The 15,702-nt window shown below is 46.1% G+C and overlaps 1 protein-coding gene across 2 annotated transcripts; it reads right to left on the reverse strand.

Moving 5' to 3' along the window:
* Positions 1 to 1,050: 1,050 nt before the first annotated feature.
* On the reverse strand, positions 1,051 to 5,210 carry LOC132390855 (uncharacterized). Of its 2 annotated transcripts, none has more exons than XR_009511030.1 (2): positions 3,524 to 5,210; positions 1,051 to 1,990 (listed from the first exon to the last, which is right to left on the reverse strand). XR_009511030.1 is itself a non-coding variant. In XM_059963393.1 (2 exons), the coding sequence occupies exons 1-2, from the start codon at positions 4,990 to 4,992 to the stop codon at positions 1,940 to 1,942; spliced, it is 837 nt and encodes a 278-aa protein (XP_059819376.1). In that variant the 5' UTR covers positions 4,993 to 5,210; the 3' UTR covers positions 1,051 to 1,939. The 2 variants fall into 2 exon arrangements, 1 of the variants encoding a protein (XP_059819376.1); XM_059963393.1 differs by having other exon boundaries at positions 4,207 to 5,210.
* Positions 5,211 to 15,702: the final 10,492 nt, after the last annotated feature.

Consider the following 15,702-nt stretch of genomic DNA (forward strand, 5'->3'; position numbering starts at 1 on the left):
TTTCAGAAGACCTTTGACAATGTGATGCAGTTGAGGCTGCTTAGAGCCCATGGAATTACAGGGGAGTTACTAGCATGGGTGGAGCATTGGCTGGTTGGCAGAAAACAGAGAGTGGGAATAAAGGGATCCTATTCTGGCGGGCTGCCAGTTACCAGTGGAGTTCCACAGGAGTTGGTGTTGGAGCCGCTGATTTACAATGTATATTAATGATTTGGACTATAGGATTAATGGATTTGTGGCTAAATTTGCAGATGATACAAAGATAGGTGGAGGAACGGTGCTGTTGAGGAAACAGAGAGCTTGCAGAGAGACTTAGATAGTTTAAGGGAATGGGCAAAGAAGTGGCAAATGAAATGCAATGTTGGAAAATGTAAGTGTAACTCTCGCTTCAGCTAGCAGCTTAATATAGGGGGTGATAGCTCCCGGCCCAGCCAAACTTAAGAAATCTCATTTGGGTGGATGTGGCGCGGTGTCACCTGTTCCAAATTAGTACCCTGAAATAACAAACAGTACACAATATGCGATTAAATGATTAAGCTTTATAATTCTTACTTTCACTATATGGTTAGTAAAGAAACATAAAAAAAGAAAAAAAGGGCCCAATCTTATTAAACAGTCTGTTGCACAATGTTGGAGCTCACTGATAAGTCGATCATCCACCATCGACCTCCTCCAATCGTCGCTGCCCTTCTGACCCTCGTTCCAACTCCACACATCCACCCCGTCCAGCGGTCTATCAGCTCTCTCCATTTGCATCTTCTCTCCTCATCGCTCCCCAGCATGAGACCACGAAAATCTCTCTTCCAGCTCACAAGAAAGAACAACGGCATTCCAAACCCTGTTATCTCTAGTCATAACCCAAACATTGCTGCTACAGAGAAACCATTACATTATCAGTGAAAACTTAACAGCATGTTACACAGCAGTGAAACCCTACAGTAGTGGTCGCCAGCATTTTTAAGCCCAAGATCCCCTACTTAGTGAAAAGCAAAATTGACCTACTAAATCGTTCAGAGAAATAAACAGCTCAGATTGTACTTTCAACTTGAGGCCTTTTATTCGGGCTAATTGTATTTGAATTACATAAAATGCTTTTGTCAAACTTTCAAATTAATTCAACCAAGAAAACACTGTAACTAGCATATCAAACAGGCCATAGCTGTCTTTATTGAAGAATATTACAATACGTCATACCTTTAATTCTAAGATCCATTATTTAATTTTATTTCAACACGAAAAATAAATGAATGAAAATTGACTGTTACATTCAGTGTGATGACTGGGGCTGAATACTTTTTGCTAGTTCCCTGAAATTTGGCTCATAACTACAGCCAGCCAGTCTGAGGCAGACTGTGAGGTGTCTGTCAGTAAGACATCTCCTGTACTTAGATTTAATAATTTTCAATTGTGAAAAAGCAATTTCACACAGTTAAGTTGACCCGGAGTAGGCACTGACTTTTAGTGCGGATGTGGTGAGATGAGGAAGCTTCTCCCTGCTGACAAGCCCCCAAAAGTCACCGTCCTGTGATCTTGCTTTAAGTTCGATGTCATTTTGCAAATCAATTATTTCCATTTCAATATCACTTGGCACACCAAATACTTACTGGAATTTGGCTGCTATCTGTTCTATATCGATCGGCAGAAATGGGTTTGACATAAATGCAGCAATATCTTTCATGATGTTTAACTCCCCAAAACACCGATCAACTCTATTGTCAGTTTGTCTAGGTGAAAAGCATTTTTTTTCCTTGACGGCCTGTAACATTTTCTCCAAGTTCGAGAAGTGTGTCAGCCTCACCGTTCTTTAAATTTGAAATCCAAATACCGAGCTTGGCCTTAAGTGCATTTACTGCGCTTATTGTGTGGGGTAGGTGTCGGTCTTTTCCCATGAGCTTGTTGTTAAGTGCATTTAATTTAGCCGTTAGGTCTGTCAGAAACCCTAAATCCAGTAGCCAAACATCATCTGACGGTTCCTCGTGCTCCTTGTTTCCTGTGGACAGAAAAATCTTTATCTCAGGCAGCAAGTCAACAAATCGTTGTAGCACTTTGCTGCAACTCAACCACCAAACATCAGTATGGAGAAGTATGTCTTCGTAAGCGGCATTGAGCTCATCCAATTGTAACACTTACCTAACAGGCTGGTATATGTCTAGGGGAAAAGGAGATCCAGCCACTCACCAACCCCACCTCCCGTGCACGCAGGTGCTGTGAGAATCAAGTTTATGCCATGTGTACACACACAATATCAAACTCACACCAGATACCGTTATAGAATACACTTTAACGATTTTACTAAAACTAAAAGAGTACTATGCAATACAATATATATGAAGCAAAAGAAAATAAAGTAAAAGATGCCAACTTATCAAAGTTCAGTCAGTTTAGTGCACATCGTTGGAGCTCAGACATCGAACCATTCAACCCTTCGTCGCTTTCCTCTGATCTCCACGTCCTCGCACCTGGGACCACCCCCAGTGGTCGACTGAGCAGTGCAGCGCACGTCCACCTTCCTCGGCATCTCTTTCCCGCCTCACTTGAAAAGACCGCGAAACCCCCAAACTCCCAGCCTCACAAGATGAAATAACATTCCCCATTGGTTAAAAAATGAATACAATCCCCATATCAGCAAGTCCAAAGCTAAACAACTGCGAGCGAAAACACTTATCAAACATAAAAGCATTCCTACTCCAGCAAACCAAAGAAGCCTTTTTGATTAACATACACAGTACATTGTACATTCTCCCCCCCCCCCAGCAAATGTCATGCCCTCATGACATTACCAAAGTTCCCCAAGGCTTCTTGCAACACACAAAACCCAACCCAGGTGCAGAAAGCAGTGACATAACTACCCAGAGCAGTAGAAATCACATTCAGTTCTCCTGGCACCACATATGTCAACCACTCTGGGGGGTGTCTACTCCTCTGAGATCTCCTTACCCCTTCTGCTGACCCTTCTGCCTCACTGGGCTCCCTCTTCACCTGCGAGCCCTCTGCCTCGGACACCCCAGGTCTACCTGTCAGATCCTCACTCCCTCCCTCACGGGGCTCCCCCCTCACCTCAGAACCCTCTGGCTCATGTTCGGGTTCCACCCTCTCTACCCCCAACGCTGGCTGTCTCTCCATCTGACCATCAACACCTTCTCTCCTCTCGCCCAACTCAGTCGGGGAAAGGCCAGGAGCCTCCTCTTCTTCTTCCAGCGAATGGGAGCAGGGGCCACTCATCTGAGTCATCATCTTCTGAATCGGTATCCATTTCCGGGTTAAGGACCCGTCTCGTCTCTTCAGCAGCGGCCTCTTCCCTCGCTGCACTCCCTCGCAGAGTCCTTGTACTAGACACAACCTCCCACTCTGGCTCCTTGTCCACCTGCACTGCTTGACCCAGGGGGCAGCAGGTGATTCTGATGGAGTACTTTGATAGGCCCATTCCCATCCTCAGGTTTCACCCGGTAAACTGGTAGATTCGGCATCTAGCTCTCCATTACATAGGGGCTGGCCGGCCATCGATCTGCCAACTTGTGCTTACCAGGGAGTCCCAAATTCCATAAGAGGACCCGGTCGCCTGGCAATAATTGGGCAAACTTCACCTTTTGATCGTATCTCATCTTATTCCTCTGATTTTGTTTGGTAGTCACCACCTCGGTCAATTCGTACGCCCTCTGTAACTCCCTCTACATATCGGACACATACTTTAGATAGGGCTTCCCGGGTAATTCACCCACTTCAGCCCCAAAACACATCAATGGGCAATCTTGCTTCCCGCCCGAACATCAGATAATAAGGCGAGTACCCTGTAGAATCATTGCGAATGCAATTGTAACAGTGAACCAATTGTCCAATATGATGACTCCACTTATCTTTCTGCCCAATCTCCAGCGTCCCGAGCATGTCCAATAGGGTCCTGTTGAACCTCTCTGGCTGAGGATCACCCTGTGGGTGATAAGGGGTAGTCCTGGATTTCTCAACCCCAAGCATAGTCAGTAATTCATGGATAAGGCGGCTCTCAAAGTCCCGCCCCTGATCACTATGGATTCACCTGGGAAGGTCATAATGAACAAAATACTTCTCCCATAACACCTTCGCCACTGTCGTCGCCTTCTGATCCTTAGTGGGAAATGCCTGAGCATAGCAAGTGTAACGATCGGTGATGACTAAGACATTCGTGGTGTTGCTGGTGTCAGGCTCGATCGACAGGAAATCCATACGTACCAGGTCCAGAGGTCCCGCACTCTGCAAGTGCGACAGTGGAGCCGCTGACGCTGGCAGGATCTTCCTCCTAATGCAACAACTGCATCCCCTACAGTATTCTTCGACCTCCCCCCTCATCCGGGGCCAGTAGAACCGGTCTTTGAGTAATCCATAGGTCTTTTCCACCCCCAAGTGTCCGGAATCATCATGTAAGGCCTGGAGTACAGTCTGCCGATACTCCTCCGGCAGGACCTGTTGCCAATGGCGGGGTTGGTCCTGAGGTGCCGTGACCCGGTACAAGATTTGGTTCTTTAACTTTAACCGAGGCCACTCCTTCAATAACAGAAGCACGGTCGGGTGTTTCTGCTTCTCAGCCAACGCCACATCCCCCTTCTCTACCACTCTCCACACAGTGCCAAGACCCGGGTCATTTTGCAGAGCAGCTGCCACTTCCCCCAGACTCAGTTCCGGCAACTGTTTAGTCCGCAGTGTGGTCAGGTCACAGTAAGCTAGGGGTACGGCATCGTCAAAAACCCCCAAATGGTCCACGGCTCGCTCCAGCCTTCCTCTTCCCGTGGCCTTCACGGTGATAGCAAACTGACACATAGCCATCACTCCAGGGGCAGGGACACTCTCCCACTCCTCGTCCTTCTCCTGTTCCCCCGGCTCCCGACATGACAAAGCATCCGCATCGACATTCTTGCTTCCGGGGCGGTACCTCAGGCTGAACTCATATACTGACAAGGCCGCCAGCCACCGATGTCCTGTGGCATCCAGCTTAGTCGAAGTCAGAATATAAGTAACCATAAAAAAGTATTGATTAACTTTTCTTCACTTAAACATTAATTTATTAACTTTTTTACGGGAGGACTGGGTTCCAGCGTCTCGATCCTACGTCATCACGTGACGTCCCCCGAAGTCAGAATATAAGTGAGAGGATTGTTATCCGTTCTTACCTCAAACTTGGCTCCGTACAGGTAATCGCCCAGCTTGTCCACCAACGCCCACTTCAGCGCCAGGAACTCCAACTTGTGAGTGGGATAGTTTCTCTCAGATGGCGACAAGCTTCGGCTGACAAAGGCTACTGCTCTCAATGCTTTACCATGCTCCTGGTACAGAACAGCCCCTAGACCCTCTCGGCTGGCATCCGTGTGCAGCACATAGGGCTTCTGGGGGTCGGCAAAAGCCAACACCGGGGCCTGGGTCAGCGCCCTTTTCAAAGATCGGAATGCCTCTTCACATCAATCATCCCATCTCGAGCCAAAAGGTTCCGCCAGGTTCCGGTATCCTCCAGCATCTTGCCTCCGGTCCCCCTTCCTTTTCTTTCCCACCGGGGGATAGCCACACAACAGCTGAGTCAACGGGTGACACATTTTGGCGTATCCTTTCACGAATCGGCAGCAATACCCACAGAACCCCAAAAATGAGCGCAGAGTGCTCACGTTCTGGGGTCTCGGCCAGGTGGTCACGGCCTCTATCTTGGTTGGATCAGTAGCCACTCCCTCTCGCGAAATGATATGGCCAACGTAGCTGACCAACGACTTGCAGAACTGGCGTTTGTCCAGGGAAAGCTTCAGCCCTTCCTCCTTAAACCGGCCTAATACTTTTAACAGCCGCTCTTCATGTTCCTCCAAAGTCAATCCAAACACTATCAAATCGTCCAGGTACACCAGCACCTCCAACAGATTCATATCCCCCACAGTTCTCTCCATGAGCCTCTGGAAGGTGGCTGGGGCCCCCGATATGCCTTGGGGCATTCATTGGAACTGGAAGAACCCCAGCGGGCAGATAACAGCCGTCTTCTTTTTATCGCCCTGACTCATTGGGATCTGGTAATACCCACTTCTTAAGTCCAGCACACTGAACCATTTCGCTCCACTCAGGCAGGCCAACGCGTTCTCGATCCTAGGGACAGTATATTGATCAGGGACAGTTCGCCAATTCAAAGTCCTGTAGTCAACACACATGCGCACCCTCCCATTCTTCTTCCGTGCCACCATACTGGGGACGCATAAGGACTTCGAGACTCAGCTATGATTCCGGCTTCCTTCAACTTGCACAAGTGCTGCTGCACATCCTCAACATCTGCTGGGGCCAGCCGCCGGGATCTCTCTCGGAACGGGGTGTCCTCCGTCACCCGGATGGTGTGGCGAGTGCTTTTGGAGCAGCCCATGTCAAACTCACCCCGAGAAAAAAACAGCTTCCATTTTCAGCATCTTCTCCTCTAGCCTGCGTTTCCACTCCGGTGACACTGGAGAACCCCCTAAGTTAAAGGCTTCAGCGGTCAGCTCCCTTCGATGCTCCAACTCCTCCCCGTTAGGGGTCCTCACTGGTGCCCTAGATATTACCGTCACCGGGAACAGGTGTGCCAGCGGCATTCCCCTCTTAAAGGTGATTTCTCTTACCGTAGTGTTCCTGACACTTACGGCTATACGCCTCACATGTACCACCCCTAGTCTCTGCACTTCGGGCCTCACCAGCGCCACCGCCGGAAATCGTGTCTCCCCTTCAAGATCGGCCGGGGCGTCTACTAACAGGGCTTCGCCCGTCGGCACTCCTGGGAATCTGGGGGTTCCCATCACGAGTGCTACCTCCCCCAGTCGAATCACCTTGGGCCTCGCCTGCGTACACCACACCGTCCCTCGTTTACACTCCGGGTCCAGCCCTTGGGGAGGCAACCCCTTCTTCGAATACCGCTCGAACAACTGGATGCACCGAGAGGGTCTCCAGAAAGTGTTCCCCCGCTTTCTCCTTACAAGCTCCCAGGAGCTGTCTCACAACGGGGGAGTTAGTCCCCACCAGGAGGGCAGCACCACCGGTTTCCACCGGGTCCGTACGCACCAACACCAATGTCTCAATAGCTTCGGACACTCCCACATCGCCCTCCAAGAACTCCAGTCTCACTGATAGGTACCCATCGTACGGGTAGTCACCTTCGCTCACACCCCAAATCTGCAGGACGTCAAATGGGGTTACGGGCAAATGCTTTAGATATTTGTTGTAGAAAGACCGGTACAATAAGGTCACCTGCGATTCCATATCAAGAACGATTTTTGCATAAATTCCCTCTATCCGTAGACACACACTGGCACGGGGTCCTACCAGCACATCTGGAATAAAGGCTTGGGCTTCCGGTGGTCCCCTGGCTGATCTCTGGGAATGTGTTTCTCCAGAGGCTCCAGTCCGTTCCCATCACTGAGCCTCTCCTAAGTTTCCCGACACCTCTCCCTTCTTAGTCGCCCAGGGGCTAGCCCTCCACGGGACTCCTTGTCTCTCACAATCCCACCGCAAATGTCCCTCCTCTTCAGAGCTATAGCACACCCTTGGCCACCCACAGTCCCGCCTGAAATGCCCCTCTTTCCCACAGTTAAAGCACACACTGCCCACCGCCCCTCCTCTCCCAGGACGGCCCCCGCTCCCAACTGCACGGGCCGCCCCTGGGAGTGAGTACCTTCCCTATTCTTCCCCTCCAGAGGGGGGTCCCTACTCCCCTGGGGGTTTTCAGTCCACCCAGCCACCACTTCCCGTATCGCTGAGGATCGCTCCCAGTGGCCCGAGCCCCTTTTCTGCCCCAACGCTCTCTCTTCCTCCCGCACCTCTCTGATCAGTTGCCCGAAGGATGGAGGGGGGCCCTTCCTATAAGCCTGCCGGATAGTCCATGCCACCTTGTCCTCCTCCAGAGAGCCACTGAATATCTGACATCCTCACGCTAGCCACGTCAGGCGCCTTCAGTACCCCCCGGTGCCGCAACCCCGTAAGCATCCCCTCCATCTGAAATATGTACTTGGAGAGCTTTTCCCCTCTCCGTTGTTCCAGGCGTTGGAACTCTGCTAAAAGCAGCCAGGGTTCCCCTGACAACCCAAATGCTCCCTCCAAAACTTTTATGCATTCCTCCACTGAAACCCCAGGCTCTTCAGCTTTCAACTCCCGGCCTGTTTTGGCTGCCGAACCCCTCAAACTTCCCACCAATCGCCGCCTCTTCTCCTCCTCCGAGCCTGGCCACTCCTCTAACATCAAAGACATATGCTCGATCCAGGTCTCATAGTCCACCTCCCCGTCCGGAGTAGGCTTGGCTCCGGAGAAGACCCCCAGCTTCAGCAGGGAGTTAAGTGCGGCTGCCAGCTCCGAGGCTTCCACCCTACCTGGGGGGGGCGGGGCCTAGTCATGCCTTCCCCCTCTGACCCCCCTTTACTAGTGACGGGCACCTCTCTGGGGGCCACCTCTAGCTCTAGCTCCTCCTCCGGTGTCTCGTCATCCTCATCCTCGGAGAGGGTGTGGAGCCCCCACGGCCCCACCTCCCCTGGAACACTGAGCATCGCTGGCAGTTCCAACAGCATGACGTCAGCACTCATACGAACCAACACCCAACTAGACTCTACCTCTTTACCACACCGTCTAGCTACCAATTCTACCTGCCCAATACCTGTTACCAAACTTAACCCCCACACTAGCGCGTCTCCTGAAACTCGAAAATCCACTCCGCTCACTACACAGGCATACTGCACCGATTCATCTTCCAGTTAACAATCTTATCTCTGTCCATCTCCGCTCTGCTGCCTGCGCGATTCCACAGCCCCTGACAATCCAATCCCGGATGAGCCCCCACAAATGTAACACTTACCCAACAGGCTAGTATATGTCTAGGGGAAAAGGAGATCCAGCCACTCACCAACCCCTCCTCCCGTAGACCCAGGTGCTGTGAGAATCAAGTTTATGCTGCGCGTACACACACAATATCAAACTCACACCAGATACCGTTACAGAATACACTTTAAAGATTTTACTAAAACTAAACGATTACTATGCAATACAATATATATGAAGGAAAAGAAAATAAAGTAAAAGGCACCAACTTATCAAAATTCAGTCAGTTTAGTGCACATCGTTGGGGCTTAACCATCGAACCATTCGACCCTTCGTCACTTTCCTCCGACCTCCATGTCCTTGCACCTGGGACCACCCCCAGTGGTCGACCTGAGCAGTGCAGCGCACGTCCACCTTCCTTGGCGTCTCCTTCCCGCCTCCCCTGAAAAGACCGCGAAACTCCCAAACTCCCAGCCTCACAAGACAAAATAACATTCCCCATTGGTTAAAAAATGAATACAATCCCCATATCAGCAAGTTCAAAGCTAAACAACTGTGAGAGAAAACACTTATCAAACATAAAAGCATTCCTACTCCAGCAAACCAAAGAAGCCATTTTGATTAACATACACAGTACATTGTACACAATACTGCCTTGATTAAGCGGTGCTGAAGCGCTTTTGCTCGAATCAAGTTTATCAGTTTGACCACCAGTGTCATTACATGAGAAAGATCCACGACTTTCCCAGCCAAGCTCTGCTGATGAATCACACAGTGATAATTCAGGAAGTTGGGAAAATCAGGATCATTACGGCACAGTGCTATAAAACCAATGCGGACACCGCGCTTTGCTGGGGCCCCATCAGTAGTAATTGCCACCAGTTTATGAATCAGGATGTCATTTTCACGGACATATTTTTGAAATTCATTGTAAATATCCTCACCTCTTGTTCTCTCCTTTAAGTGCAAAAGAGTGAGAAAGTCCTTCTTTGTTGTAAAATCCTGGAAAGTCATTCTGACAAATACAACAAGCTGAGCTGTTTGCATTACATCCAGGGATTCATCGAACTGTAGTGAAAAATATTCACAGAGTGACATGTCCTTTAACACTTGTCAATCCACATCCTCTGACAGTGACTCTACCCTCCTTGTCACTGTTGCAGGGCCAAGTGGTATATTACGTATTGCAGTTTTGATGTCGTTTTTTTTTTAAGTCATTAAAAACAGTCTCTGTGGTAATGGCCATTGCTTCCTTGAATAAATTGCTAACTGTAAAAGGCTTCTTATGTTTAGCCAAAAGCCAACATGAAATGATGCTTCAATAGCAGCCTTATTTTAAGCAGCATGTTTTGTGAACAACGATAGAAATTCCTCTTCCCATTCTGGATGGAATTTGTACGTTTTCGCCTTCTTTCATGGAGCCTCCGCCATGCTAGCAAACAACCTTGCAGGATATCACCAGTGAGTGCCGTATATTGATGTTTGCGACAGTCTGTACTCTTATCTAATCTAATTGGTCACTTTGATGCAGCACAAGCTACGCTGAAAAATACAACAGTTTTTTTCACAGCTACAAAAAAGAGAAATGCGCTAACTTTTCAGTAAAAACTAAAATTAATGCTAATTACCAGCACACTATCTGAAATGCTGAACATGAATTCACACTATTAAAGGCAAAAAATTCGAAAGAAAGAGCAGTACAACTGATGAAACTTTTGCCTAACTGACGTAATATAAATAGCAGCATAATAGAGTCAAAACCGATTAAAGTTGATCAAATTTTAGTTAAGTCATGAATCCATAAGTGAGTCATTTTTACCCACGTGTTGTTTCCTTTCACCATTGAACAGTCTGCCCATTTGTTCGTTTATGTTTAAGATAAACAAGGCTCTCCCATGCTCCATGGAAATTTGACAGACAGTGGCAATAGTCACATGATGTCAGCACACACATGATGCATGAAGCTGGGCAGTAGAAAAAGAGAAACACAATAACCAGGGAAAGCAACTAAGTGTGGGTTAAAAACAACACACATATGTGCTCTGGGGTAAAATTTGCTTTTGCATCAAAAGGTTTACCAGGCAAAATGTATTTGTGTATTTACTTTTTTTTTCGGGATTTAATGGGAAAGTCTCAAAGATCGACTGGTTGGCGACCACTACCCTACAGCATGTTACATATGGTCATGCACTTTGGTGGAAGAAATAAATGGGCAGACTATACCAAAACAAAGAATCACCACAGAACCCATTCAAAGAAAACATCAAACACCCAACATGCAAAAGAAAGCCATAATTTTAAAAGTCTATTCAATTACCGTGCCAACAAAATTAGGATAAGGAGAATAAAGTTCTGCATTAATGTGAGATTCAGAGGATGGTGGAAGTTCAACCAGGAGATGGGTATAAAAGTGGGGAAGAAGTATACTTACAAGTTTACTATTGGACATACGAGGTTGAATAATTCCTCGTTCAGAATTAATATGCATGATATAGGCATTCGTAGGGATTGCACTTGTCCAGAACCAGTGCTGCATATGAGGTGCAAAAGAAACATCTAATTGCTAAATTAAGATCTTTGAGACAGACACAGTTTAGCAGGGAAAGTTTGTTAGAATATTATTGCAGTCATAATGTTCCTAAGAGCGTATTTGTCTTTCTGAAAAGCATTAGACTTTTTGATATTATTTCAGTTTTTTTTGGGGGGGGGGCTTGAATCTAGTGGGTATACTCAGTCTCGTTGCTCTTCACTCCAATTCAATATGAGAACATAATGTCAACTGCCATTAAACTTTCTTCTTGTTTTACAACGGTTGGCACCCAGCTTAATGGTGCATTACTGCCACCTTCTGCTCCGGGGTGTGGATCAGACGATAGACTTATATTCTAAGTCCCTTCACCCATTCACACACACACATACCCTAATCTACACTTTATCCTTCCTTCTTTGGCCATCCTAGTACCCTATTCCTGCTTATCCATCATATCCTATAAAAAAAACCCTGTACCCCTAAGAAAGCTAACAGTACCCTGACCTGTGCTCTCTCACCCATGCCCAGTGACCCTTTTAATGTGAATTCCTGCACCCCCAATTCCCTTAGATGAATTCTCATAATTCTGTATCCCATACTTCCTGCAACTCAGAATTACATGTTCTACTGATTCCTCTTCCTGATATTCCTCACACAATCCTGTCTGGTGTTTCCCTATCAATTTCAATGTTTTGTTTAGTGCACAGTGCCCCAGTCTTAACCTAGTCCAGTTTCCTCTCTTCTGTATCCACTGCCTACCCTAGCACCTGTAACACTCCTTTGTATTTGGTATAAGTACCTTCCTTTCCCCTCTCTGTCCCATCTTTCTTGCCACATTTGGATGATTTTTTTCCCAGATTACACACTTAGCCTCTGCTTTACTGATACTAATGTGTACTTCTATATTTTCTTTCTTTAACACTCTCTTTGCCAACTCGTCCACCCTCTCATTCCCCTTCACCCCTACATGAGCTGGAACCCATAGAAATTTTACCTGACCTCCCTGATTTGCAACTATTGTGACTGACTGAAGGAATTCATAAAGTACATCTTGCAGGCTGTTTGAGTGAAAAGACCTTAAACTTGCTAGAACTGATGATAAATCTGAGCATATCAACACTTTGACTTGTCTAGCTTTCTCCACCCATCACAACACAACCAACGCTGCCAACATCTCCACTGTATCTCCCTAACTTATTAGATGTTCTTCTGCTGTTTCCAATTCCTTTTGCTGGTATAGCCACCCCAAATACTGTCATTCCTGTTTCAGGTTCCTTAGTACCATCCATATAAATCTGAGTATAATCACTATACTTTTCCATCACATGATAGTTAAATGCACTTACCAAATCAGTTTTATATTTTTCTTTCCTTTTTACCTCTAACAAATGCCAGTCTATGCCAGGCCATACAATCTTCCATGGAGCTACAACTGGATAAACTACTGAAGGACTTATCCTTAGATCACATTCTTTAGCAATATCATTCCCTAACTGACTAAAGTTTTCCCTCTGAAACCTCCCATTCTCCCAGCACTGCTGCAATACTCCTTTTGCGGGGTGAGAATCATTGTGCCCCTGCACATTAGCCCAGTAGTTTGTCATCAATTGCATCTTTCTTAGTTCCAAAGGCATTATAGTCGGCCCTCTTTATCTGCGGGGGACTGGTTTCGGGACCCCTCGCGGATACCAAAATTCGTGGATGCTCAAGTCTCTTATTCAACCTGTCTCAATCCAATGGACCTTAGAACCCAGTGGAACCCCAGACCTTATTTAACCTGTCTCAGTGTGGTGGACATTTGGACCCGGCGCCAGAGTTCTGAATGCGCAGTGTTTCTGTTCACTAAAATAATCACGATTATGATTGAAAATAAAGTGGAAATGATAAAGCAATCGGAAAGAGGTGAAACGCCATCGGTCATTGGAAAAGCGTTAGGCTACGTCGGTCAATGATCAGAACAATTTTAAAGGATAAAGTGAGAAAGGTTCTGCCCTGATGAAAGCTACAATTATTACTAAGCAACACAGTGGTTTAATTATTGGGTTTTGGGGTTTTGAGTTTAATTAACAATCCTTCCTTCCACATCATGTCATAGGCTTTTTCTATGTCAAATAAACACTGCAACTACTGACTCTTTATTTGCCTGGGCCTTTCTTATTTCAGTCTCTAACCTTATCACTGAGTCCATGGAATTCCTTCCCTTCCTAAAACCACTCTGATAACTTGCCAGCATTCCCCTCTTCTCAAGCTCTTACGATAACCTTTCTGTTATCATCCTTTCCATTATCTTGCATAAATTGATGTTAATGCTGTTGGCCTGTAGCTAGTGGGTTTTGACAGATCCTTGCCAGGTTTCCTTATTGGAATTACTACTACTTCAATCCACCATGGTACCAGTTTTCTATCCATCCTATTTTTACTCCTGGGTATAGATCCTTCTGCTGCCATAATAATTACTGAAGTCACCTGACTGTTTAATTCATCTATATTTCCAGAAATGTCAATCCTTGTCAATGCTTCTTCACTCAACTTCTGGAACTTACCCCAATCTGCTTTTCCAAACACCCACTTTGGGATTCCACCACCTGATCTTACTTCAACTCTTTCACCCACTGAACATGACACTAGACAGTGATCGCTGCCTACTGTTGAAGCAGTTCAAACTCCCCAGTTACTAACTCCAGCTAAGGTATTAGACACTAATGTAGTATCTAATACTGACTCAGTTCCTGTTGTTATGTTTATCCTTGTTCCTCTACCATCATTCATACACACCAAATCTTTTTCTTCCATCAACTCTTCAATTACTTTTCCATTTGAATCTGTAATCGGATCCCCCCATATTGTGCTGTGAGCATTGAAATCTGCACACCACACTACTTTATGTCTTTTTTGTCCTTGTATCCTTAGTAGGCTATCCAAATCCAACTTTTTACATGGATTATAGTAGTTAATTATAACCACTCCCTCCCCTCTCTCCCACACTTCCACCACTATGTATTCCTGATCATCTCCCTTTCCTAGTACCTGATATGGTATACCTTTTTGATTAATATAGCACAACCCCTCCTCCCCCTAGATTTCTATCTTTCCTTATCTTTGTATATCTATATACCACAAAGTCTAAAGTTGGTTTCAACCAAGTCTCCTGAATACACACGACATCCAGTTTTACAACCATTTCTTTAATAAACTGCTTGAATTCCTGGCTATTGGCCAGTAAGCTCCTTGCATTCCATTGCAAAAGTATCACCATAATTAGTATTAACCAACCCATGACATTTCCTGGTTTGACTGATTAATGAGGTTCTCCCTCACTTCTTACCATGTCAATCCTAACCCTAAATGGTTCATTGCTGCTTTGATAACCAGCTGAATTTTTTTTACTTTACCTCAGCCTGCAATCACTCCTGCAATGAATGTTACTAGAGCCTTCTTGTCTACATAAATCCTGTCAATCGTTCTTTGTTGCATCTCTCGCATCCCACTTGCTCCCTGTTCATTAGGAGCGTTATTCTGTTCTCTTGACATTCTTAAGCTTCTGCATAAGTGATCTTTCTTTTCACTCATATTTCTTGAATTTTATTCTCCTGTGTCATAACCCACACCCACTATATGCCATATTATGAGTTCCTCCACAATTACAGTATTTTGGTTGCACTCCTGTTCCACACTTTCCATATTCATGATCACCCCCACATCTAGCACATCTCCTCTGCCTTTTAGTTTTTAGCTATGTGTCCAAATCTTTGACAATTATAGCACCTCAATGGCTTTGGCACATACACTCTTACTGGGCAACTCCTGAAACCCAGGAACACCTTCCCTGGCACTCTTTCTTCTTCAAATTCAATCAATACTGTTTCACTTTACTTTTTCACTCCCTCCTTTGTTGTTTTCAGTCTTTGATCATTCATTACTTTTCCTCCTTTGATATTCCTCTTTTTCACTCCTCTGTATTTATACTCATTGGTACCTCCATGATCACTCCTTTACACCCATCACCATTTCATGTTCCCACCCTCCCTGTGTATTCCACCTTACATTTTCTTAGCTCTTGTAATTTGAGTGCTTTCTCAAGCCGTTCTTCATTCGCACATCTTACCAATAGGTTGCCATCATTAAGGACTTTTGCAAATACTATTTCCCCTTTCTTATTTGCCAGTGTTGTTGTTAGCACAAACACGAGGAAATCTGCAGATGCTGTAAATTCAAACACACACAAAATGCTGCTGGAACACAGCAGGTCAGGCAGCATCTATAAGGAGAAGCACTGTCAACGTATCGGGCCAAGACCCTTCATCAGGACTAACTGAAAGGAAAGATACTAAGAGATTTGAAAGTAGTGGGGGGATGGGGAAATGCAAAATGATAGGAGAAGATCGGAGGGGGTGGGATGAAGC

Source organism: Hypanus sabinus, chromosome 3, assembly GCF_030144855.1.
Source record: "Hypanus sabinus isolate sHypSab1 chromosome 3, sHypSab1.hap1, whole genome shotgun sequence".
In the NCBI taxonomy this organism is placed as follows: Eukaryota; Metazoa; Chordata; class Chondrichthyes; order Myliobatiformes; family Dasyatidae; genus Hypanus; species Hypanus sabinus.